Genomic DNA, 27,222 nt, shown 5'->3' on the forward strand with positions numbered 1-27,222 from the left:
CGCATCTTTATCAGCTACGACCATAACGGCTACAACAATACTAGCCGCATCCTTATCAGCTACGACCGTACGGGCTACAATATACCAGCTACAATGACAACCACAGGGCAGCGAACATAGGCCTGCGGCCAGGCCAATTGCGGACAACGAATATCAGCGGTTAAAGCGGTGAGTTCGTTCCAATACTGAACTAAATATACGTATGTGTAGCCTCAACCTTGTTCTTTAGCAAGCTGCATCCACTTGTAGTAAAGTTAACGTATTATACCATGCAAAAAAAAGTAGACGTAACGTAAGTGAAGTAAGGAGGTTTAATTAACTTAGAAGCATAAAAAAAAGGAAAAAAACAAAACATATCTTAATGGTCATAGGTAGGCAATTTGTACTGCCCGTGAAACAAAAAAAAGTTTCAGGTATTAAAAGTTGCTTTGCGTTACAGTAAAATTTTACTATTACTTTTTAATTAATACAATTGTTGCGGATATGTTTTTGGAATGAGCAAAAGGTATTGATATTGTTTCTGTAAGGAATAAAGTTTTGTTGGTAATCCAGGTTCAATTGCATTATCAGTTAAAACGCATTAAATTTATATTAAGGGATGCAATTAACGAGTAATGCAAATTAACTTACTTTATCAACAAAAAAAAATATATACTATTTCTATAATCTTTATCAGTAAACTGTTAAATTTAGTGATAATGTAAGTTACAGTACATGCAAATTTTTATTGCTTACTGCCATCTCACTAACTGCAGCATGCCCGTGTAAATTGTGAATAATTAATATGGCATCTACTTTATTGTTTTTTTTTCATTATCAACCCCAACTCAAGAAGTGAATGCATTGTCGAGTTTAGCTTACAAATCATAAAATTTGCAGTGGAACTTAAATTGCTTCATTCTAAATGAATATGTGTCAAAAATTAATTTATGCATATTAAAGTAATATTATTATATACATACATGAAACCTTTCAAATCTGAATTATTTTCTTTGTTCTTTCATTTTATTATTTTAATTTTATTTTTTTTGACTGAGTTGAACTAAACACAAAACAATACCAGCACTGATTGGTACATGCAAAACAGTTTACGTTTCACCTGAACAAGTAAAACGATTTCATTAATTTTACTATAATTTTAAAAGTTCACATTTTGCCTGAACAGGTAAAACGATGTTGTTAGTCTTACTATAAATTTCAAAGTTCACGTTTTACCTGAACATGTAAAACGATGTCGTTAATTTTACCATAAATTTAAAAGTTCACGTTTTACCTGAACATGTAAACGATTTCGTTAATTTTTCTATGAATTTAAAAGTACACTTTGTCAGGGCGTGGGTCGTCCCCGCGTTGGGCTTCATGCAGACCTTGGCCCGCTTTGATGCAGAGAGCCTCACATGTTGAGGTGGAGTACGCTGTTAAAACAGCAATATTAAATGTTTGGCTCGTTCAGAATATAAGAACAAAAAACCGAAAAGTTACCAGCGGGTCCCTCCTAAACCAGGGGTGGTATCCACAGTATGGTTACGCAGAACACCTTTCTGCGTTGGCGGCCTTCTGCTGCGCTTAAAACGAATCACCCTGGGTGGGTCCAACACCGGTTTGGAGACCAAAACTATATCCACGCAAAGCACTTATGTTCACAGTTTTTTTGTTGGGTATTGCACAACAGAACAACTATCACCTGAAAATCACCAACTTCCACTGCAAATATCTCCGGACAGAGATACAATTTTTATTTTCCGCCTTCGGAATATTGTTTTCGAGATTAATACGCGTCGTGGGACACCTCTTTCGACCTATTTGTAGGCAACAATCGACCTCGCACCTAACGCACTTGACACCATAAGAAAAATTTATAAAATTGTGTTTACCAAAAAGGTAAACACGACAAACGTCAAATGAAAATTCCCAAAAAACACCATTGTGAACTCACGTAAATTCACAATGACGAAAAAAGCTTTGTTGGTAAGGTTGCCGGATGGGTGTGCATGATATGTTGAGAATAAGGACAGGGATAGATATAGGGTGGTCATGATTGCGGTAGGCAAAAGAAAGACCGTGGGAAACGGCAAATGGAAACGGTTCTTTTCAGCGATTTGGATAGTATAAAAGGGGTAACTGGAGGAGAACAAAATTAAAAGTAAAATATAGCAGCAAAGTGAATTCAAGTGCGCGCGCCGCTTTCCAAATTTGTTTGGTGTTATTAAGTTTTAAAATTCCCTGTGCGCGAAGATCCAGAAGGGATTAGTGTAGTGCCGATAATAATAATTTTTAATTTTTGATATGAGGCAAATTGCCTTCAATAAAAAAAAAGCGGTCTCGGTCGATAATTTTAAAGAAAAAAGGGCGACGCTGCATCCAACCCCCCAGGGCAAGATTTATTTGCTGCATAAGGATGTGGAATATTTGTTCACCTGGTGAGTTTTTAAAGTACAAAGATTTTTTTTTATCATATAGACTTTCGCGCCGTTTGGGGTTCACGCGACCTCAATTTCGACTTCGGGCACCAGCCTCTTCAATAAATCCGCAGGCACGGATTTTCCTGGGTGAAGATTTCCACTCAAGCAGTGTTTTCTTGCGTAATCCCAAATTCTAAAAATTTACTATCTCTTTGATTTTTCTTTTTGATTAAAATAAATTTTTTGCGGATACATTCGTTTTATATTGCGCGTAGGTATGAGGGCAATATAATATTAATGTATGTGTGACATAAGGCGCGTGAACGCCAAATCGGTTTTGGGAGCCTTAATGAAAGAATTTAATTGGCGCTAATTGAGATTTCATTCTCGTAGTGGGAACCAGAGGTGGCCAGTGAAGCCTTTTTAAAGCGCCAGGGAATCACATTTTTTGCGAATCACACTTTTTGCGAATCACATTTATTACGAATCAAAATTTTTACAAATCACGAATTTTTACGAAAACTACGAATTTCTACGAATTCGGTATCAAATTTTACAAATGCAACAATTCTTTTTGCAACTTCAACATCAAAATTGTTACGAGTATCAACCATTTTTATAAAATCAACACCGTTTTTGTACAAAGTCCATATTATTCCTACATATTCGACGTCATTTTATACAAACTCAGCGTCATTGCCTACAAATCCGATACAATTCGATCTCCGATCTATCAAAACCCTACAACATTTTTTATCAAGCAAAAATCGCAATTGCATCTCATCACGATTTTGGTATTACCATTTCATCACCAACAAATCCTTTTATGTGCGTCTCGGAAAGCTGCGTCCAATTGGATTTGTTTATTCACCTAGCCATTTACCCTAACGTTGGAGCGACCTACCTCATTATAGCATTCAGCAAAAAAGTTCACCATAATGTGTAATGTGTACAAAAGCTTTTTATGGTAGATAGAAATCAACAAACGAGTCAGGGTAGTCTAAGAATTGTTTTTTTTTATCCCAAATTTTAAACTGTATGAAATATGAATTTTACATTGATGTGCATGGACATATATCCGAGTCACTATAAATCTTTTCCGTTTTAGTCTTAAACGTAATATTCGATTAAACCAAAATTTATAAAATTGTAAGGCGTCTATCAGTCACAAGATATACCAAAACGATTTAGACTGTTTTTTTTTGTCTTACCTTTTTTTTTGCAGAGGGTATGAACCCTGTACCAATATGCCCCCCAATCCCCACATAAAAGAGCTCTTTTAGGCAGGCATTAGGGTGTGTTTAAAACTCTTTTTTTTTATATAACTCCACTTGAGTAGATAAGAGTTTGGTGATTTTGGCGACAGAAAGACCCAGAAATATATTTGAACATTTGTCATACCGTTTTTTTTTTATACGGAATTCAAGTGCGCATTTTGATCCTTTTTAGGTTGATAATATTTATAGGCCTGTTTACGCGTTCATAAATACTGTTTGTAATACGTTTATTTTTACTTTTATATGTTTGCATAAGGATATACATTTTTTTTTGCGAAGAAGGAACCCATATGTGTTAAATTAAAATTTACATATATGTATATGTATAAATTAAGGTGTTTGAAAAAAAATATTATTGAATATAAACGAAGCTTGATTTTTTGTATAAGATTTTATTTCATTCGTGTATATATTTTAAGATTATGTTTATTAAAAATGCGTTATTGAAGTGAAAAGAGAAGTAATATGGCTGGCTAATTTCTTTTGGGGCGGGATGTAAGGATGGAATGATGAGGAGGTAAGTAGGAGTATGGAGCATGGCATTAGGGTGACCGCAGAGTAGGTTGCACGATGCGAGCGGTCCAAGGTTGGGTGGGATTCCTGTTGTGCGGTGGGTAAGTGAATCCGAAGAGGTGAACGGAAGTAAGTAAATATATGTGTGCGTCCGGTTCCAAGATGGCGGGTTGAGAACCACGGCCTGCCAAACGTACTGAGCTAGCTAGGGCCACCATCTGGAACCAAAGCAACGTGTACGTGACATATATTTATAAATGGCGCCCAAACTAAAAACACATGAAGGGATCGCTATATTTAGTATAGCACCCGAGAAATAATTTTTTTTATAAATCGACAAAGCGCATGAAATGAAGCTTGAATTGGCGCCCTCGCAAGAAATCAAATATTCTTCAGTAACATCTAGTAGAAATACAAAGATATAATTATCTTTTTTTTTTACTCAATTAATCTTGCACTTACAAATGTATTTAAGCTTTCAAAAAAAAAAAAAAAAAAAACGTTCATTTGAAAAAGGTTATGGTGTAAGCGGGTTTCTAAGCTAGTTAGGTGACTTGCTTGTCTACTTGTTACAAAGTTTAATTGCACCAGTAGTTAGGAGCAAGCCCACCATATCAGATACAATAACCAAACGGTGGCATAGACACAAAACATGAGGGTGATCTATTAGCATCGACATTTTTACAACACAAAAGTTTATTTTAGATTTCAGTTTTTTGGTTTGTTTCTTTTATAGAGAGTTAGTGTCAGGAATATGGCTACAAATGTGGAAGCCAAAACATAGGTTTTGAGTTTTGTTGTTCCATAAGTAGTAGATTTTGTGACCACAACTACATTGCGATTGGTAGATGTTGTGAGGCATAAAATCGTTTCGTAATTTGTTTCGTTATTTAGTTTATCAGTGAGGATTCACCTACCTACCCACACAGGAACGAACAACTATGCTCCAGAACCCTAAGCCTCCTCAAGGAGTCAGGCCATCCGAACACCCGCCAACTCGTAATATTCTAAATTGTAAATTTTCTGTGTATACATTCTTTTATATCGGAGAGTTCTTATCTTAAATTTGGTATTGATTTTTTTTGGAGTCAGTGTACAAAGGTTTGAGTTTTTTTTGGTGTAAGTGTTGCGTTAATACGTCAGTATAAGTTAATGAACATTCAGTTAACAAAGGATTTGACCCACGGATATACTATATGCATGCAATACCTACTTATATATATATTCATCAATACAAACACTTGTTTTTAATCGATATATATATATTTTGTATATAATTTTTTTTTGTTGGGTGAGTTGTATGAAGCGCTAATACATGGGTGCGTGTTCGTAGACACTCAAGGTTTATAGCATTTAACATACATATATTTTGCTATGTCGTATATTCTCCTTTTTGAGATTACATCGAGATTACTTGGTTGCTTGATATTTTGGTTTACATAAATATTTTTTTTTATTATACCAATAGATATACATTTTTTTCATAAGGTTCAGTACCTATAGGGTTGTATCCCGCATATACATATATTTTATATTGATTTAAATTTTCTTTTATATAAATTTCCTTTTGATTTTTTTTAAAGCGCTAGTACGTGAAGGCGTGTCTGTAGACACGCAAGGCTCATAGGATTTAACACACATTTCGGGTTTTATACTATAATTTTCTCTTTTAGGGTTACATAAGGATTTTACATACATATATACATTTACAGTGTGTCTTTTTGGTGCCTCGTATAGAAAGATTTTTTTTAAGTCCAAATTTTTTTTTGAATCATTCATATGAATCACTCGCCACCGGCCCATAATACACGAGCAAGAACAAAGATAGCCAACATGCCAGCAGAAGACGGAAACAAGCAAATGAATGAGGGTGATCCCGCATTCATCGCTCTTTCAGATAGGTTCGTAGGTACGAAAAACAAAGGGGATGAAAATGTAGGCGGTAGTGGGCAATGCGCACAGCAAGGTATGATACAAACAGTAACAACTAGTACGGGGACAATGCCCAAACAATATGGTCAAGCCCAAGTTACCCAATCGGTACTCATCCGGCCACCGTCGTTACCCTTTCCGCGCCCCCCTCCGGTTCACAATTTCGCAACTAATGTTACGGCCAGTAGGCCTGTAACACCAAACATACGTGAGGAAGTGACGCCCATAATAAAAAGTATGATGGCGGAAACTCAGCAAGCCCTTTTAAGTGAAATGCGCGCAGGCATGCAGGCGATGTTTGAAACCGTACGCAGTTCCAGTGTCGAAGTGGGAGCTGGCCGTCAGACAAATAGGCCACGAATACAGTATAAAAAAAGGAGGCATAACATTAATGAGTTATTGAAGTTAATGAAAGTTAATGAAAACGTCAACAACAATCTTAATGCACATAATAATATTCCTGTTAGGTCGGCGGTAGGTCCGTTACCGGCGTTCAATAATCGGGCGAATCAGCGTCCAATCCTAGGCCCTGCAGCACCGGACCATCGTTCTTCCTCACAAAGATCACCACCTGAGCCTCAATACAGAGCTGGTACCTACCGAGCTGAACTGAATATAGAAAAGTGGGGGATCAGTTACCAGGGTCACCGCGATTCCATGACCATAGAGGACTTTTTATTCAGGGTGGAGTATGTGAAAGAGCAGTATGGGTGTTCGTGGGCTGAGATCATTAGAGACTTTCATCGGCTGCTGAGTGGAGAGGCCCGTGAATGGTACTGGTTGTACATCCGAACGAATCGCAACCTAGACTGGCCAAGTTTACAATTCGCGTTACAACGGCAGTTCGGATCTCAGCTAACGGATTTCGATCTAATGAGAGAGATCACGGAACGCAAACAAAAACCCGGAGAGACGATTGATGATTTTTTTCACGCTGTCGGCATACTGCGTTCGCGTCTAAGGAACCCCATACCCGAATACGAAATGGTTCGGCTCGTCAAAGGGAACTTGCGGGAATCGTTGGCCAAACTAGTATACCCCATTGCGGTATACTCTATGGAGCAACTCCGTATGGAGTGTAAGGAAGTTGAAAGGTGTTTTCCTAGCAGGGATCGAGTTCCCCAAGGTGGATTTGTGCCTCGTTCATACCAAGTGAACGAAATAGTTGATACATCGCCGGAAGAGCAGGAGTCTCCCGGAGATGAGGGTCAAGTCTCCGTGGAGGAGCTCCGTTATCAGCGCGTTACCAAACACCCGTCATCTCGTGACCAAGCAAGTCGTAAAAACCTGGTGTGTTGGAATTGCGGTGCCGAAGGACATGCATTCACCGACTGCATGTCGCTTCAGAGGCGTATATTTTGTTTTAAGTGTGGGAAGGCGGACGTCATCACGCCAAAGTGTCCAATATGTAACCTATCGGGAAACGCGAAACGGAACGCGATGACAGCGGGGGTATCGCGCTCCACACAATTCCCGCTAGAGTAGACGCGTCGACTAACACAGTAGATGAAGACCTCGTGAGAGGGGGCGATCAGCAGATATCACGGATAAAACCAAAACTAACAAATTATACTATTAATAACAAAACAAATAACCCGGCTAGACTGTCCCTTGAAGAACGTATGAGGAGGTACAAGGAAGCCCGCGAAAGAATCTTTGCAGACGGCGTGTTATTAGGTCGTCGCAGGGTGTCACGCAAGATACTGAAGGCAAGGGATCGATTTCGAAACCGGAAGATGCTACGTCGAGCAGTTGTTGCCACTGTTAAAAGGGCAGACCGAGATGACCCACGGGTGTACGCGGACATCGAAATAAGCGGTGTCCAAAAACGAGGGCTACTGGACACAGGTGCATCTGTTAGTCTATTAGGTAGAGGATGCCGTGAGTTAGTCGAGGAGTTAGGGGTACCTATCGAACGTTTCATTTCGAAGGTTACAACTGCAGGTGGTGGCGCACATACGGTATTAGGAAAGATAACTATACCTGTCAAATACAAAGATTTAGAGAATAAAATAACGTTTTACTTATGTCCATACCTGGAACAAAACATTTATCTCGGGATAGATTTCTGGCGCGTTTTCCAATTGGCCCCGAATGTCATAGATGTAAATGAAATCGATTTGTCCAAGTTAGAGCAGCAGATGGTGACGGCGGAAGACAGGAATGAACGGCGTGTGCTTCATGACCTCACGGCGGAACAACAACAGCGCTTAAATCAGGTCGTCGAAAGTTTCAAAACGTTTGAAAAGGATGGTTTAGGTCGTACACCGCTGGAAAAACACTCCATTAAACTCGTGGAAGATGCAGTCGCCATTACCCACTATCACCTGCCATGCAATCTATAGTTTACACAGAAATAGACAAAATGTTAGAATTGGGGGTAATTGAAGAAAGTGAGAGCCCGTGGAGTAATCGGACCACTATAGTACGTAAACCCGGTAAAAATAGATTTTGTTTAGATGCCCGAAAATTAAATGATTTGACCATTAAAGACGCTTATCCGCTGCAGAATATAGAAGGCATAATTAGCTGCATAGATGATACCCATTTTATTAGTAGCGTGGATCTCAAGTTCGCCTTTTGGCAGATAGAACTGGAAGACAAGTGTAAACCATACACCGCTTTCACAGTCCCGGGTCGTCCCTTATATCAGTTCGTGGTCATGCCTTTCGGACTATGCAATGCGGCGCAACGGTTATGCCGATTGATGGATCGAGTAACACCACAGAGATTGAAGGCAAATGTCTTTATATACTTGGACGATTTACTTATAATCGCTCCCGATTTTGACTCGCATCTGCATACGTTGCAAGAAGTTGCCATGTGTCTTAGAGAAGCAGGATTAACAATAGGATTAAAAAAGTCAAAGTTTTGTTTCAAGGAGTTGCCTTATCTAGGATACATTGTGGGCGGGGGCATGCTAAAAACCGATCCCGAAAAGGTAAAAGCAATCGTGAACATCCCGGTACCGAAAACCATGAAGCAAGTCCGGAGCTTCCTAGGAACAGGCGGTTGGTACAGACGGTTCATTAAAGATTTCGCGGCGATAGCGGCCCCGTTGACCGATGCCCTTAAGAAGACAAGCAAATTCGAGATGACACCTCAAGCAGTCGAGGCGTTCAATAAATTGAAAAGGGCGCTTACCTGTGCGCCTGTCCTAAGACACCCGGATTTTGCTAAACGTTTTTGGGTTCAATGTGACGCCTCCGATTATGGCATAGGAGCGGTGTTATTTCAAAAAAATCACGATGATTCCGAAAACCCTATTGCTTATTTCTCTCAGAAACTAAACGATTGCCAACGCAAATATAGCACTACCGAGAAGGAATGTCTCGCGGCTGTGATGGCGGTGCAAAAGTTTCGCCCATATATTGAGCTGATGCCGTTCACAGTGGTGACAGATCACGCCAGTCTTAAGTGGCTCATGTCGCTAAAAGATCTGAGTGGTAGATTAGCGAGATGGTCTTTGCACCTTCAAGCATTTAATTTCGAAATAGAGCACCGGAAGGGCTCTGAAAATGTGGTTGCAGATACACTGTCACGGTGCATCGAGGAGTTAGCTCAATCATCGATAGCGGGAATGGATACGGTAGAGTTTGAGTCGGAGGAATATTTAGATTTGATAGGCACGATACAAAAAAATGCTGAACGGCTACCGGACCTGAAAGTCGAAGACGGGTTTGTTCTCAAAAAAATGATGGCGAAAGATGTAGAACTGGAGGAAAACGAATGGAAGTTGTGGGTGCCGGCAGCATTGACCTCGACCTTAATCGAGAATGCGCACGGTTGCGCAACTGCTGCGCACGGGGGTATGGCAAAAACTTTGCATCGCTTGCGACGTTTATATTACTGGCCAAACATGGTAGTACAAGTCCGAAACTACGTCCGCGACTGTCAGATTTGTAAGGAAAGCAAGCCCAGTAACGCTATTTTGAAACCTGGTATAGGATCGGAGGTAGTTACCGAACGCCCCTTTCAGAAAATTTATATAGACTTTTTAGGCAAATACCCTAGGTCCAAACGAGGCAACGCCTATATCTTTGTAGTTGTGGATCATTTTTCCAAGTTCACATTTTTAAAGTCAATGCGTGAGGCTACGGCCACCAATGTCGGGAAGTTCCTCACCGAGGAAATCTTTCATAAGTTTGGTGTGCCGGAAATAATACACTCAGATAATGGGCAACAGTTTACCTCTAAACAATTTGCCAAAATGATAAAAACGTACTGCGTTAAACACTTGAAAACCGCGTTTTACTCGCCACAATCAAATGCCGCTGAGCGGGTCAACCAATCGGTCTTGGCTGCTATCCGCTCATATTTAAAAACAGACCAGAGGGATTGGGATCTATATTTGCTAGAGATTGAGTGCGCGTTGCGCAGCGCCATACACTCCGCAACGGGTGTGTCGCCATATTTCGCCTTATTCGGCATGAACATGTTCACCAGCGGTGCAGACTATAAGCTGGCTCGGAAACTAAGTTCCCTCAATGACAACGAATTACTGTTGCTGAACGACAGCGACAGAATAAGATTAATGAGAGAGAAAATTAAAGAAAATTTACACGAAACCTATGAGACAAACGCGGCTCGGTACAACAAAAGAACCCGTGAAGTGCGCTTTGTACCCGGACAAGAAATATATAAGCGCAACTTCGTATTAAGCGATTTTAATAAAAATATAAACGCGAAGTTTTGCAAAAAGTTTATCAAGTGCAGAGTAACGCGAGCGTTAGGTAAAAACATGTACCTGTTGGAAACGTTGTCGGGAAGAAGCTTAGGTGCGTGGCATGCCAAGGACCTCAAACAATAGTCCTCCTTCATTCAATCACTATCTCTCCGGCGGCGAGGGTCAAGTCGTCCGGAGAGCCCCAACCGATCCATTATGTCAGCCAACCTGAAAGAAAGATAAACAAAATATCCATAAAGTAACTCGCTTATATGGCAGTTTTATATATAATAATACTTCCCGTAAATCTATCTCCGGCGATGAGGGGCAAGTCGTCCGGAGAGGTCCAATATGCAGTACATACATAAATGCCCGGCATAGCTCGCGAAGCAGGAGACAGTGTCAGGGCGTGGGTCGTCCCCGCGTTGGGCTTCATGCAGACCTTGGCCCGCTTTGATGCAGAGAGCCTCACATGTTGAGGTGGAGTACGCTGTTAAAACAGCAATATTAAATGTTTGGCTCGTTCAGAATATAAGAACAAAAAACCGAAAAGTTACCAGCGGGTCCCTCCTAAACCAGGGGTGGTATCCACAGTATGGTTACGCAGAACACCTTTCTGCGTTGGCGGCCTTCTGCTGCGCTTAAAACGAATCACCCTGGGTGGGTCCAACACCGGTTTGGATACCAAAACTATATCAACGCAAAGCACTTATGTTCACAGTTTTTTTGTTGGGTATTGCACAACAGAACAACTATCACCTGAAAATCACCAACTTCCACTGCAAATATCTCCGGACAGAGATACAATTTTTATTTTCCGCCTTCGGAATATTGTTTTCGAGATTAATACGCGTCGTGGGACACCTCTTTCGACCTATTTGTAGGCAACAATCGACCTCGCACCTAACGCACTTGACACCATAAGAAAAATTTATAAAATTGTGTTTACCAAAAAGGTAAACACGACAAACGTCAAATGAAAATTCCCAAAAAACACCATTGTGAACTCACGTAAATTCACAATGACGAAAAAAGCTTTGTTGGTAAGGTTGCCGGATGGGTGTGCATGATATGTTGAGAATAAGGACAGGGATAGATATAGGGTGGTCATGATTGCGGTAGGCAAAAGAAAGACCGTGGGAAACGGCAAATGGAAACGGTTCTTTTCAGCGATTTGGATAGTATAAAAGGGGTAACTGGAGGAGAACAAAATTAAAAGTAAAATATAGCAGCAAAGTGAATTCAAGTGCGCGCGCCGCTTTCCAAATTTGTTTGGTGTTATTAAGTTTTAAAATTTCCTGTGCGCGAAGATCCAGAAGGGATTAGTGTAGTGCCGATAATAATAATTTTTAATTTTTGATATGAGGCAAATTGCCTTCAATAAAAAAAAAGCGGTCTCGGTCGATAATTTTAAAGAAAAAAGGGCGACGCTGCATCCAACCCCCCAGGGCAAGATTTATTTGCTGCATAAGGATGTGGAATATTTGTTCACCTGGTGAGTTTTTAAAGTACAAAGATTTTTTTTTATCATATAGACTTTCGCGCCGTTTGGGGTTCACGCGACCTCAATTTCGACTTCGGGCACCAGCCTCTTCAATAAATCCGCAGGCACGGATTTTCCTGGGTGAAGATTTCCACTCAAGCAGTGTTTTCTTGCGTAATCCCAAATTCTAAAAATTTACTATCTCTTTGATTTTTCTTTTTGATTAAAATAAATTTTTTGCGGATACATTCGTTTCATATTGCGCGTAGGTATGAGGGCAATATAATATTAATGTATGTGTGACATAAGGCGCGTGAACGCCAAATCGGTTTTGGGAGCCTTAATGAAAGAATTTAATTGGCGCTAATTGAGATTTCATTCTCGTAGTGGGAACCAGAGGTGGCCAGTGAAGCCTTTTTAAAGCGCCAGGGAATCACATTTTTTGCGAATCACACTTTTTGCGAATCACATTTATTACGAATCAAAATTTTTACAAATCACGAATTTTTACGAAAACTACGAATTTCTACGAATTCGGTATCAAATTTTACAAATGCAACAATTCTTTTTGCAACTTCAACATCAAAATTGTTACGAGTATCAACCATTTTTATAAAATCAACACCGTTTTTGTACAAAGTCCATATTATTCCTACATATTCGACGTCATTTTATACAAACTCAGCGTCATTGCCTACAAATCCGATACAATTCGATCTCCGATCTATCAAAACCCTACAACATTTTTTATCAAGCAAAAATCGCAATTGCATCTCATCACGATTTTGGTATTACCATTTCATCACCAACAAATCCTTTTATGTGCGTCTCGGAAAGCTGCGTCCAATTGGATTTGTTTATTCACCTAGCCATTTACCCTAACGTTGGAGCGACCTACCTCATTATAGCATTCAGCAAAAAAGTTCACCATAATGTGTAATGTGTACAAAAGCTTTTTATGGTAGATAGAAATCAACAAACGAGTCAGGGTAGTCTAAGAATTGTTTTTTTTTATCCCAAATTTTAAACTGTATGAAATATGAATTTTACATTGATGTGCATGGACATATATCCGAGTCACTATAAATCTTTTCCGTTTTAGTCTTAACCGTAATATTCGATTAAACCAAAATTTATAAAATTGTAAGGCGTCTATCAGTCACAAGATATACCAAAACGATTTAGACTGTTTTTTTTTGTCTTACCTTTTTTTTTGCAGAGGGTATGAACCCTGTACCAATATGCCCCCCAATCCCCACATAAAAGAGCTCTTTTAGGCAGGCATTAGGGTGTGTTTAAAACTCTTTTTTTTTATATAACTCCACTTGAGTAGATAAGAGTTTGGTGATTTTGGCGACAGAAAGACCCGGAAATATATTTGAACATTTGTCATACCGTTTTTTTTTTATACGGAATTCAAGTGCGCATTTTGATCCTTTTTAGGTTGATAATATTTATAGGCCTGTTTACGCGTTCATAAATACTGTTTGTAATACGTTTATTTTTACTTTTATATGTTTGCATAAGGATATACATTTTTTTTTGCGAAGAAGGAACCCATATGTGTTAAATTAAAATTTACATATATGTATATGTATAAATTAAGGTGTTTGAAAAAAAATATTATTGAATATAAACGAAGCTTGATTTTTTGTATAAGATTTTATTTCATTCGTGTATATATTTTAAGATTATGTTTATTAAAAATGCGTTATTGAAGTGAAAAGAGAAGTAATATGGCTGGCTAATTTCTTTTGGGGCGGGATGTAAGGATGGAATGATGAGGAGGTAAGTAGGAGTATGGAGCATGGCATTAGGGTGACCGCAGAGTAGGTTGCACGATGCGAGCGGTCCAAGGTTGGGTGGGATTCCTGTTGTGCGGTGGGTAAGTGAATCCGAAGAGGTGAACGGAAGTAAGTAAATATATGTGTGCGTCCGGTTCCAAGATGGCGGGTTGAGAACCACGGCCTGCCAAACGTACTGAGCTAGCTAGGGCCACCATCTGGAACCAAAGCAACGTGTACGTGACAACTTTTACCTGAACATGTAAAACGATTCCGTTAATTTTCCTATAAATTTAAAAGTTATGTTTTACTTGAATATGTGAAACAATTTCTTCGAGGAGTATGATTTACCCCAAGTTTGATCTTAATTGCGTTTATAACAAATTTTCTTAGTACATATTATATATTAGTGTCATTATACTATGCGTTATACCGAATTGATATTTTGTTAAACTCAAAAATAAGTTTTACTACAACAACATATTAATTTTGTAAGGGGGCCCCAATTATCGAAAGTTGTATCCAAACTGTACAGCCCTAAGATAGGTTTGTGAATGAAAAGAGAAAGGGCATTTAACGAAATTTCTACTTTGTATGTAATCTATCTACTATTCATAAGCACATTTATTTCCAATTTTTTTGGCACCAAACGCTTATAACCCTTGTCAAAAAAAGGAGGTGACATAAATATAGGTATAGCTTTAAATATTTCTTTCATAGCATACATACTTTAGTAATAATGATATCTGAATAAACTTGTAATTAGAATGGGAATGCTGGCGTCTACATTCTTTTAGAAGGCAATTAGGTAAAACAGGTAAGGGCCACCGAAATACAGGTGCGTCGGTGGCCATGGATTTGAGGGTGGGTATATGCACCGGGCGTCACAACAACACCCGCGGCGCCCCCAAGTTATATTCGGCCCTTTTCTTCTTTTGTTTAATTTTTCAGTTTTTTTTTGGTTCTTTTAATTTTCAGAGTTTGGTAACCGGTCGTTTCCGGTTCGGTGAGTTTTTTTTTTGCGTTTAGTTTTTTTTGAATTTTGTATCGAATTTAACGGTCTGTCCGTGGGATCCGGTTCGACCGGATGTCGTTTTGTTTAGAATTTCCAGCGTTTTGAATTAGTTCTGCGCTGTGTCAGTTTTTTTCAAAGGCATGATAGGAACTTTTTTTCTGTTTATGGCGCAGGAACAGTAAGGTTGGCAAGGACCCGCCCCAGCCGACAATGACTAGCCAATGTGCACCACCACATCATGCCGACCGCCTTCCTTACTGCTTCCATCGAAAATGCGATACCATAACATTATGCATGATAAGTTATAGGTATATTGTAATTTATTCTGTGAAAGTACATAATGTAAACAAATATGTATAGTAAGAAGCAACACTTTTTTACTATTATCTTTACATATTTGAGCTTACAATTCTTTATTTTTCAGTTTTGCCTTTTTCTAAATAACAGCTGCTGTGTGGTTATTTTGATGTTTCCTCCTACTTTTGTTGGTAGAAAAATTATCTGGTAGAATACCAAAAGGGTGTATAAGTTGCCACATGATGTCTTTACCGTGGTGAAGAATGTTGTTATCACACTAGAATCGGGGAGTAAATATCATCTCTTTTTGAAACTGAATCGCATATCAGATAAAGTGGTGAAAAATGCTTTCAATTAACAACTTTATAGCACGCCAATTGAGCCCAGATATCTTTTGGCGACCAGGGTGTATGTAAATGGGCCCTAAGAACAATTTCACTTTTAAAGTTATCGAGCCTTGAGAAGCAATTTTCATCTTTACCGGTGTTGAAATTTATTGTTGGTAGCACTGCGTCGGCGTTGATGAACATTTCATTTGCGTTGCCGGAATTGCTTTATTTGTTTTTGTATTGTATTTCTTTCTAATAAAATGGAAATCGACAATAACAAGGAAAATAAGAATGGCATAGAACTCACCGAGGCCGAAAATGAATTATATGACAGACAAATTCGTCTTTGGGGATTGGAGTCGCAAAAAAGGTTTCAATCGCTATTCCAATTTATATATGTTGCTAATCTTTAATTTCAGATTACGAACGGCGAAAGTTCTTGTGTCAGGATTAAGTGGTATTGGAGCGGAGGTAACGAAAAATCTCATTCTTTCGGGTGTACATTCCGTTAGGTTACAAGACGAAAAAATAGTAACCGAAGAGGACTTTTGTGCACAGTTTTTAGTTCCGCGCGCCGCTGTTGGCAAAAACAGAGCAGAGGCGTCAATCGAAAGAGCGCGTGCACTCAACCCGATGGTAGAAATATCCGCTGATACAGAAGCACTATCTTCAAAAGACTCTAATTACTTTGCACAGTTTGACGTGGTTGTTGTAATTGGGGCAACCAATTCAGAACTATTACGTATTGACAATATTTGTCGTGACAAACGTGTAAAGTTCTTTGCCGGTGATGTATGGGGGATGTTAGGATATTGTTTTGCGGACCTTCAAGAACATAGCTTTGTCGAGTAATGGACACGTTTTTTACTTAATTTCATAATTATCTAATTTTTTTTTCACAGGGACGTTGCAAAACACAAAGTTATTTCCAAACCCAATGAAAAAGTTAAAACTGAGCTTGTTACTGCATCTGTACAGCGGACCATGTGTTTCCCACCTTTTAGTGCTGTTACTGATTTTGATATCAACGCACTAATATTCCAAAAGAAAATTAAACGGACCGGGCCGGCTTTAATATTGTCTCGAGTCCTACAAGAGTTCCGTGAAACCTCACAGCGGGATCCTTCTTACAAAACGCGGGATGCAGATGTTGGCGAATTAAAACGTATACGAAATGAAATAACTAGTGCATCATCTTTGCCTGATCAATATTTTGAGAACGTGTTTGCACAAATTTCTCCTACTGCGGCAGTAGTCGGTGGTGTTTTGGCACAAGAGGTTATCAAAGTGGTATCCAAGAAAGAAGCACCTCATTGCAATGTATTTCTCTTTGATCCAGAGACTTGTTGTGGATTTATAGAAACTATTGGAATGAAATAATTTCTATTCAGTTTTCAATAAAAAAAAAGTATACGCGCACTGCAAGCAGTTGTTTATTTTGTCTGTTCAAACTAGGTTAAAAATGAAATATTTTATTTAATATGAGTAAATTTAGTTTGCATTAGAAAGGTGATCATCTATTTCCGTGGGTGTAAGACGCCGGAAACCCTTTTCGGTGCATATTCCTACTTCAATGTTATCTTTAGTCATCACGCCTTCGAACCCACCTTTTAATGTACGCATGGCATCTACTACTGCATCATCAAGCGACTGAGAAACGGAATTATTTGTTTGCAAGTTGAATCTACAGAGAATCGTGAGTTTTGATTTATTTTAGGTCTTTGTAAATTGAAACTTTCAATAGTTTTAATAAACGACAAACCTCTTTTCCATATATGTCTTGCAACTTTGTGCGTTTTTACCGAGGGCAGTTGCTTTCCATGCAAAAAATGCACCTGTTGGGTCACATTGGAACAAGTAAGGCTTTCCCGAATCCCAACCACAAATAAGCAAGGAAACACCAAATGGTCGGACACCACTATAAATTAAAAAAGTATTAAGTTGAGAGCCAAATACAATATAAATAATTTCTATACCCCGACTGAGTGTACTCCTGCATTACATTAGCAACTTGCTGAACTAATTGTGAGACAGGCATAGGTTCCTTGTAAACTAAGAAATACTGTTGAGCCATTTTGCGCGCACGTTTAAGAAGTGGGCGATAATCAGGCACAAGACCGGAATACACCATGCCTATATGATCAGTGATGGGTTCAACTCTATGCACACTATGCTCCTCGTATAATGGTGACTTATATTTATTTTCTGTGGCTATTACAACTCCATCCGATGCTAGTCAATTAGAAATTTGTACCTTCATCATTTTAATATGTTTTTATTATTGGGGATCTTACCGACTATACCAACTGATGTTGCGCCAGCGGCAACCGCTGCCAAGGCATATTCCAATTGAACAAGCTTTCCCGAGGGACTGAAAATACATTTTTAAATTCCAAAATCTTGTCATTTAGAAGTAAGCAATTATACCTGAAGGTTGTCAAAGAGAAACTGTAACGTTCAGATGCCATTTAAATGTTTATTAATTTAAATATACCTAATAAAACTGATTAAATATTATACCAAACTATTAGCTCGAGTTTTAAATGACACAGCAAAGCTGAATGCAAATCATTGTAAATTTTACCAAGTAGCGCAACTAACAGCTGATCGGTGAAAATTCGCACATTCACACGCACAGTTCTCGACTCAGTTTCAAAAAAAATTTTAGATTATTATTTCAAATTTTAAAGTGAGATAATCCTTACAAATTTATGTATACAGAATATATATGGCGTGTTTGTTGTTATTAAAACAATCGTTTTAATTATATTAAAGCTTTTATCATTTTTTTTTTAACTTTGAAAAAACTCCGAACACCATTCCTTCATTATATGACATTCGACTGCCTAGTCCACTGCCTTCCACTCTATTCGCAACATAACCTCTACTTAAGCTGCCAAACTATATAGTAAACAATGATGCAAATGTCAAATTTCTTATCTGTAATTTTGGCGTGACAATTAGCAGAGGTGCCATTCTTAAAGGAAAAAATATACAATGTCGGACAAGGTAAGGTCAGAAGAAAATGTGCAGAGAATCAGGGGCAATATTGACGGCATATTTTTTATTGCCCTTCAAAAAACGCGAGTACTCTATAAATATTGTAAGGAATACTTCTTTGGGAGTATAGGACTGCTCCAAATCTAATCTGTATTCATACAAAAAATGTGCTCCAATTAACATTAGGATGTCCTAGGAGAGGAGTAGGTGATCCCACTCTCGCTTTGTTTGTGAGTATTCCATAGAGTACATACGTGAGAGTACTTTCCAAAGTAATTTCACTGTTGTACTCCATGGAGCACCCACAGAGGATCATATGCCAAAGTACTAAAGAGGAATTGTGTCGGAAAGAATTATGGGAGTGAATTTAATTTAAAATTAAAGTAAATAAAGAGGGGCAATACAACTTTTATATTTGTTACTACGAATATTCTGATGTTATTTAGCATTTGCGTGAATAAAGAAACTAATCAGCCCAATTCTAAACAAAAATTCCGTGCCAGTTTTTTCCCTTCTCCTATTCTTGTATTCTAAATAAAAATTACTTGTGAGTTTTTTCACTTCTCCCTTTCCTCCTATTCTGAACAATGTTCGAAAAAGCGGAAACCGGTTATGGGAGAAAAGTAGGTATTCGGACCAATTCTAAATATTCTCGCGGAATTTTGTTCTCTCGGTTTTTTTTATTCCCGCGGAAAAATTCCTCCAATTCTTTTCTCCTAGGGAGAAGAAAAATTGGGGAATAGGAATTTCGAATTCAGCTGTTTTGTCAATTGAAATTTCGTAGCGCATTTCTTATTTTGTTTAAATAATTTAAAAGTTTAATTATTGTTGCGAATTTGTTTGAAATTAAGAAATAAGGTATAAACAATGCACATTATTACATTTCATGTGGTATACACTGAAATGAGTAATGAATTGGTGCCACAGCAACATCAACAGAGGAACATAAGAAGAAGACGGCGGGTTAACACAAATCCGCCGGAGTTACCTGCTTTCATTCTGCAAAGCAATTTTCTGGCGGCCACGTTGAGTTGAGTTCGCCTTTCGCCATATGCCAAAATCTAATTAAGCCTTCCTGAAAAATCCTTGCGCAATTTCTGGATGGCTGCATCAAATATACAAAGAGCTCTTCCGTTGCTTATGATATAATTTTCGACTTAAATTAAAGAATATTGTGGTTGCTGTTGTTGTATTAACAGTGAGAATATTGTGGTAGAACGTATACACATATTTTAGCGCAAATTTGTACAAATAAGTGTTCTTTCTTAAAAGAACCAATTTCCTTTAACTATTTTGATGCATTCCCTTTAATTTAACTAGTGAAAAAACTCCTATGAAATGGCAAAGAAATCTCCCTCTCCCCCACATTCATAATACCTACTTTTCTCCCATAACCGGTTTCCTCTTTTTCGAACATTGTTCAGAATAGGAGGAAAGGGAGAAGTGAAAAAACTCTCAAGGAATTTTTATTTAGAATACGAGAAATGAGAGAAGGGAAAAAACTCGCACGGAATTTTCGTTTAGAATTGGGCTGATTATGAATGTGAGGGAGATTTCCTTGCCATTTCATAAGTTTTGTATGTACATTCTACCACAATATTCTCACTGTTAATACAACAACAACAACAACCACAATATTCTTTATTTTAAGTAGAAAAGTATATCATAAGCAACATAAGAGCAGCCATCCAGAAATTGCGCAGGGATTTTTAAGAAGGCTTAAATAGATTTCGGCATATGGCGAAAGGCGAACTCAACTCGACTTGGCCGACAGAAAATTGCTTTGCTGAATGAAGGCATGCATCCCTAGGGGATTTGTGTTATCCCGCTGTCTTCTTCTTCTTATGCTCCTCTGTTGATGTTGCTGTGGCACAAATTCATTACTCATTTCAGTGAATAACACATGAAATGCAATACTGTGCATTGTTTATATTTTATTTCTTAGTTTCAAACAAATTTGCAACAATAATTAAACTTTTCAATTTTTTAAACGAAATAAGAAATGTGCAACGAAATTTCAATTCACAAAACAGCTGACTTCGAAAATTCGAAATTCCTATTCCCCAATTATTCTTCTCCCTAGGAGAAAATAATTGGAGGATTTTTTCCGCGGGAATAAAAAAATTCGCGAGAACAAAATTCCGCGAGAATATTTAGAATTGGGCTGTATATATATAAAAAGAAAGGCTAAAATGTGTGTTAGTTGGTCGCTGGTGTTGGAAGAGATGCGTCGGTCGATTTTGTTCAAACTTTCACACAAGTTGCGTAAACCTCACGCGGTGGTTACTACATAGGTTTGGTTGCGATCGACGTACAGGGTCTCGCGTACCCCTAGAATGTGTTTATAGAATATACATAACAAATGAAAGCTGTTGATGAGTGCTTTAGTAGAGGGTAATTTTCATACCCCTGGGTGACTAGGGTCTCGAGATATAGGGCAAAACGTGGGTCAGTGAATGCCTAGAGAGTGTTTATACAATATGGATATCAAATGGAAGCTGTTGATGAGTGCTTTAGTACAGAGTAATATATTATCCAGAGACGGACTTTTTTTTTTTTTTTTTGCGGGGAGGCTGAAAAATGCCTAATGCACCATAATTGCTGCCGTCGCAGCAACCGTGTGTCCGTAGACTAAAAAACAGCCCCGTTCTGGAACCGTCGCCCACCCCGGCACCACTTTCGCATTACTTCAGGGTGGCGTTCCATATTTCTCATTTTTTAAGAGCCTACTGTTGTCCCTGCGTCCAGGTTCCCGCTATTTGCTCTGAGTGTCCATTTAATCACCACTGCTTCGCATGCGCATTTCTCTGCGCTCCCTCTCAGCATCCATCAGGCGTGTCATTACTATAAATGCCATTTTGCTCACTGCAGTCCAGCATTCTTTCCTGCTGCACATATGTGAAACTAAATTTCTCGTGGTAGGTTCCTCCCCAAAGACTCCATGCAAGATGAGTCTTTCTTCGTGGAAACGGGGGCAGTAGAACATGACGTGTTCTGTGTTTTCTAACTCTGTGGTACACATTGGGCAATGAGGATCTTCCTCTATCCTACGCTTCCATAAATACTCTTTGAAACCGCCATGTCCACTCATTATTTGCGTGAGATAGTAGTTCAGTTCGCCGTGCTTCCGCTCATTCCATTGAGCTACGTTCCAAACTAGTGTGAAAGTCCAACGCCCTTTACTCGAGGCCTCCCACCGTTCTTGCCACTTAGCTATTGTTTGTGTCCTTGCTCTTTTCTTGTCTTCTTCAGATGGTCGCTCGATATTAGTGTTATACAGATCGGCCATTTCGCTTGCCAGTAAGTCCACTGGGATTTTCCGGGTTAGAACCAGGATCGCGTCGTCGGACACCGTCCGATAAGCACTTGCTATTCTTAAAGAAGCAAGTCGGTACGCTGCTAATATATATTTTTGATGGGTCTGTTTAGATCCATACCACACTGGTGCTGCGTATAGTATTATTGAGCTGGTTACTGTGGACAATAGCTGACGTATAGCTTCGCGCGGACCACCAATGTTAGGCATTATTCGCATAAGTGATTCATTAACTTTGGTAATTTTCTCCCCCACCGCTCTGAAGTGCTCTTTGAAAGTTAACTTAGAGTCAATGTGCACTCCTAAGTATTTTAAGGAATCCTTTGAGGTGATTTGATGATCCCCGACAGTTAAGACTAACTCGTTCGCCGACCGTTTGGAGCTTACTAATACCACTTCCGTCTTTTGGCTAGCCAACTCCAGTCCTATATTGGTCAGCCATTCCTTTATTCTTGCTACGGCGTCATTACATAATGCTTGAAGCAGGTCCAGTTTCTTGGCCACTACTACCACTGCAATATCATCAGCATATCCCACAATTTGCGTGTTTTCTGGTAGATCAATCTTTAGCACCCCGTCATACATTACATTCCAAAGCGTTGGACCGAGAACAGATCCCTGTGGGACGCCTCCTGTGATTTTGTACTCTTTAGCTCCTTGATCCGTGTCAAAAAGAAGTACTCTGTCTTTAAGATAGCTACCTATAATTCTGCGTAAGTAAGCTGGAGTGCCGAAGCTTTGCAGCGCTGCCATTATCTGCATCCAGTTCGCAGTGTTAAAAGCATTCTTGATGTCCAACATAATCAGTGCACAGAACTTCCTTTTATTTTGGCCTCCAGAGATAGCTTCTCTAGCTATATTGACGACTGTTTGTATTGCATCTACGGTGGATCTTGATTTGCGAAATCCATATTGACTAATCGATAAGCCACCTGGTCTTTCTAGAGTCAGCTGTAGGCGCTCACTAATTATACGCTCGAAAATCTTCCCTAGGGAATCCAGCATACAAAGTGGCCTATATGAGGATGGTTGGTCCGGCTGTTTACCACGTTTCAGCAATAGGACAAGTCTTTGTCGTTTCCACGGGCGAGGAAACACGCCTTCTTGCATACAGGCATTAAAAAGATCAGTAAATAATGTAGCCCTAGTTGTAACCGCGGCTTTAAGGGCTATGTTTGGTACTTCGTCGGGTCCTGGGGATTTGTTATCAGCAACTCTTTTTGCAGCGTCCAGCACCTCTTGCTCTGTAATTTGCGGAATTTCCGTACTTTCTAGATCCTCGCTTGGATAAGTCCAGCGATCTTGCGCCGGGAAAAGTGTTTCAACAATAATATTCATCAGTATCGTGCACGTAGGTTGCTGTGATATCGGTCCTTTAACTTTGGCCATCACAGTTCTGTAGGCTGATCCCCAAGGATCTAGGTCGACATTATCCAGCAGTTCCTTAAAGCATAACTTCTTGCTCTTTTTTATGGCATTTTTAAGTGCCTTTCTTTGTGCGACATAGGTGCTGTGTAGCTCTGCATATCGTGGTGATGAGCGTGCCCTCTGCGCTGTTCTTCGTGCTTTGTGGCATTTTCTACGCTCTTCCGCAATTTCGTCATTCCACCAATATACCGGAGTGCGCTGTGCTTTTCCGCGACTTCTGGGCATGGCAGCATCACATGCCATACATAGCAACTTAGTGATTTGAACCGACTGGTCTTCCGCATACGATTCTCGTACTATGGCGTCCTTCCAGATAATGTCAAATATTTGTGGGTCGAAAAGGTGCTGTTTCCATTTCCTACTTTGTCGATGTCCAGAGACGGACTGGGACTGGGATTAGGACTAGGACTGGGACTGAGACTCGGAGAGGGACTGGGACTGGAATAAAATACATACCACCCTCTGGGTCAGGCAACAAGGGATGCAGAAGAATGAGAAGGAATTGAAAGAAGAGAAAAGATAGAAGGAGATTGAGAAAGATAGAATGAGACGAAGATAGATGAAGTGAAAAAGACGGAGGGAGGAGTGAATAAAAGGATTAGGCAAAAGTGAAGAGGGGGAAGGCAGAGCCAGATGGAAAAAGCTATTGTTTATTGCTTATTAAACTTAGTTAAGAATTACTTTATATCACATTAGGTCTATAAACAAAACTCAGTTGACTTTCTTGGAAAGCACTATGGCCGATAATCCTGAAACAGGAAAGGGCTTCCAAAAAAAAAAATAAAGATAAAGTGCTGGCTTTTTGGAAGAAATTGAACAATTCCCTCAATAGCATGGGCCCACCATCAAAATCAATCTTCGAAAGGAAAAAGGTGACTATCAATGCAATGTGGCTATGGAATGTGGCATAATTTATATAGCCAATGCTTACAGGTTTGGATTGATCAAAAACGATACGTAGGAAACAAGGCTGTCGAAAATACCAAAAATAGGAAAAAGACCGGTGGAGGACCTTGCAAGCAACATGTTTTTTCTGTATTAGAACAGTCAATTTTGGATATAACTGCGTCAGTAGCAGCTGCGGAAGGTGTCGAAGATGGCAAGCCTTTTGGTTTGAATGCGACGAAATCGACTGGTAAGCAACGTGAAAATATCAGTAACGATGAAGACAACAGCTATAGTGAGGACTCTGAAGTGGAATTTAGTTGCATGGACAATAGCTTGGACGAAAATAGCACCGAAACTGCCGGTGACACGCAAAGGGAAAGTGCTTTGCCTGCACAAAAAACCAGCCAGCAAACTCGCAAAAAAATTAACCCTTCGGAGCTATTAAACATTGAACTAGATGGCCGTGGGCGCTGATGGATTGCCTGCGGAGCTATTCAAGTTCGGCGGCGAGGAGTTGGTAAGGCGCATGCAGCAGCTTCTTAGCAAAATATGGGCGGACGAAAGCATGCCCGACGGTTGGAATCTAAGTGTTCTTTGCCCAGTCCACAAGAAGGGTGATACTGCAAAATGCACCAACTATCGTGGAATCAGCCTTCTTAATATCGCATATAAGGTCCTTTCAAGTGTATTGTGCGAACGATTGAAGCCCACCGTGAACCGGCTGATTGGACCTTATCAGTGCGGCTTCAGACCTGGTAAATCTACCATCGACCAGATTTTCACAATGCGCCAAATCTTGGAAAAAACCCGTGAAAAGAGAATCGACACACATCACCTCTTCGTCGACTTTAAAGCCGCCTTCGACAGCACGAAAAGGAGCTGCCTATATGCCGCTATGTCTGAATTTGGTTTCCCCGCAAAACTTATACGGCTGTGCAAAATGACGTTGAGCAACACCATCAGCTCAGTCAGAATTGGGAAGGACCTCTCCGAGCCGTTCGAAACTAAACGAGGTTTCAGACAGGGTGACCCGCTATCGTGCGATTTCTTTAATTTGATGCTGGAGAAAATTATACTAGCTGCAGAACTTAACCGCACTGGAACAATATACTATAAAAGCGTGCAATTACTGGCATATGCTGATGACATTGATATCATCGGTCTAAACACCCGCGCTGTTAGTTCTGCTTACTCCAAGCTGGAAAAAGAAGCGGTAAAGATGGGTTTGATGGTGAATGAGGACAAAACGAAGTACCTGCTGTCATCGAGCAAAGAGTCAGCGCATATGCGCCTTGGCAACCACGCTACTGTTGGCAGCCATAATTTCGAAATAGTAAAAGACTTCGTTTATTTGGGAACCAGCATCAACACTAGCAACAACATCAGCACTGAAATCCAGCGAAGAATCAATCTTGCCAATAAATGCTACTTTGGACTAGGTAGGCAATTGAAAAGTAAAGTCCTGTCTCGGCGAACGAAAATCATACTCTACAAGTCACTTATCGTACCCGTCCTGCTATATGGGGCAGAAGCATGGACCATGACAACAGCAGATGAAGCGGCTTTGGGAGTGTTCGAGAGAAAAGTTCTTCGAAAGATTTATGGACCTCTACGCGTTGGCGATGGCGAGTACCGAAGAAGATTTAATGATGAGCTGTACGAGCTATACGCAGACATCAACATAGTCCAGCGAATTAAAACGCAGCGGCTGCGCTGGCTAGGCTATGTTATGCGAATGAAAGATGATGCTCCGGCCAAGAAAGTGTTTCTATCGGAACCCGCCTATGGAAGCAGAGGTAGAGGGCGGCCCCCACTCCGTTGGAAGGACCAGGTGGAAAACGATTTAAACTCCCTTGGTGTGACCAATTGGCGCCGGTTGGCGGAGCGAAGGAGCGACTGGCGCGCCTTGTTGGACGGCCATAACCGTTTAGACGGTTAAGCGCCAATTAAGTAAGTAAGTAAGTAAGATGTTCAAAAAGAAATGAATGACAACGTCAGAAAGGGCTTGGAAATCCAGAGTCATCACTCTACTGAAATAGAAGGCCACTTAAAGTAATTAAACCAAGGCCTCGAAAACTTTCAAAATATTCAAAACAGTTTACTAAAGGAAACAAAACGCCACAATTCGGAAATTGAACGGCTCAGAAAAATTGAAATTGACCGTAAACTCATACCTATAAACAGCCAAATCGAGGTTCAAAATTTGAAAATACTAGCTGCAAAGAAAAGCTTAGGCATTAATTAGAATGTTTCGAACGTTTTTGTTAAAAAAATGAATTTTATGTACTTTATTTTTTCAAATTGGTAAAGCAAGATTAAAAATAAAGCCGCTTTTGAGCTAATACAAATCAGACATTTCTTTGAAGAGTGTCATTCAATTATAAAAACATTTTGTCATAAATTTACATAAGGCAATTGCCTATATTTACTCTAATACGTTTAGCCTCATTGATGTATGATGAATGCGATTCAGATTCTTCAAACTGCACGTGTTCAGAAATTTCCGGTTGAGAAGCTCTATTTGAAATAAAAGGTGTGTCATCGCACTGATACTTTAAGCATATATTGTGCAACGCGCAACAGACATTAGTAATTTGAGCTGCTTTCTTAGGCGAATAATGTAGCTCCTTGGCTCCTAGTACACACCTCCATATATTTTTTAAGACGCCATTGGTCCTTTACACAATGTAACGTCCACGTGCATGAACCTCATTAAATTTGGTTTCTGTGGAGCCCTCTTCCGCTGATCTGTGGGGTGTTAGCAACCAAGGCTCCAGTGGATATCCAGCGTCGCCTATGAACAAAATTTAATTTTGGGACTTACAGATTTCATTAAAATTTTACCTAGCAGCCAAAAATTTCTAGTGCCTAGCAAGTAATCCTGCTCCATTG

General features: G+C 39.6%; 3 protein-coding genes across 3 annotated transcripts in view; 1 reads left to right on the forward strand and 2 right to left on the reverse strand.

Moving 5' to 3' along the window:
- Nucleotides 1-27,222, reverse strand: part of LOC137236681 (adenosylhomocysteinase-like) — a 505,973-nt gene that overhangs the window by 42,215 nt on the left and 436,536 nt on the right. The window lies entirely within an intron of this gene.
- On the forward strand, nt 15,844-17,123 carry Aos1 (activator of SUMO 1). Its single transcript, XM_067760710.1, has 3 exons — nt 15,844-16,068; nt 16,118-16,546; nt 16,601-17,123. Exons 1-3 carry the CDS (start codon nt 15,959-15,961, stop codon nt 17,076-17,078), a joined length of 1,017 nt encoding a protein of 338 aa, XP_067616811.1. The 5' UTR covers nt 15,844-15,958; the 3' UTR covers nt 17,079-17,123.
- Prosalpha2 (proteasome alpha2 subunit) lies at nt 17,110-18,285 on the reverse strand. Its single transcript, XM_067760720.1, has 5 exons — nt 18,126-18,285; nt 17,993-18,069; nt 17,675-17,930; nt 17,461-17,616; nt 17,110-17,382 (listed from the first exon to the last, which is right to left on the reverse strand). The coding sequence occupies exons 1-5, from the start codon at nt 18,164-18,166 to the stop codon at nt 17,190-17,192; spliced, it is 723 nt and encodes a 240-aa protein (XP_067616821.1). The 5' UTR covers nt 18,167-18,285; the 3' UTR covers nt 17,110-17,189.

Source organism: Eurosta solidaginis, chromosome 1 (genome assembly GCF_040869045.1).
Source record: "Eurosta solidaginis isolate ZX-2024a chromosome 1, ASM4086904v1, whole genome shotgun sequence".
NCBI classification, from domain to species: domain Eukaryota; kingdom Metazoa; phylum Arthropoda; class Insecta; order Diptera; family Tephritidae; genus Eurosta; species Eurosta solidaginis.

Excerpts from the sequence above, each read along its gene's own strand:
- Aos1 (XM_067760710.1), top strand. The coding sequence starts at position 15,959 with ATGGAAATCGACAATAACAAGGAAAATAAGAATGGCATAGAACTCACC. Across the intron at positions 16,069-16,117 it reads GGATTGGAGTCGCAAAAAAG|ATTACGAACGGCGAAAGTTC; the intron begins GTTTCAATCGCT and ends CTTTAATTTCAG. Across the intron at positions 16,547-16,600 it reads CAAGAACATAGCTTTGTCGA|GGACGTTGCAAAACACAAAG; the intron begins GTAATGGACACG and ends TTTTTTTCACAG.
- Prosalpha2 (XM_067760720.1), bottom strand. The coding sequence starts at position 18,166 with ATGGCATCTGAACGTTACAGTTTCTCTTTGACAACCTTCAG. Across the intron at positions 17,931-17,992 it reads AACATCAGTTGGTATAGTCG|CATCGGATGGAGTTGTAATA; the intron begins GTAAGATCCCCA and ends CTAATTGACTAG. Across the intron at positions 17,617-17,674 it reads CAGGAGTACACTCAGTCGGG|TGGTGTCCGACCATTTGGTG; the intron begins GTATAGAAATTA and ends TTTAATTTATAG.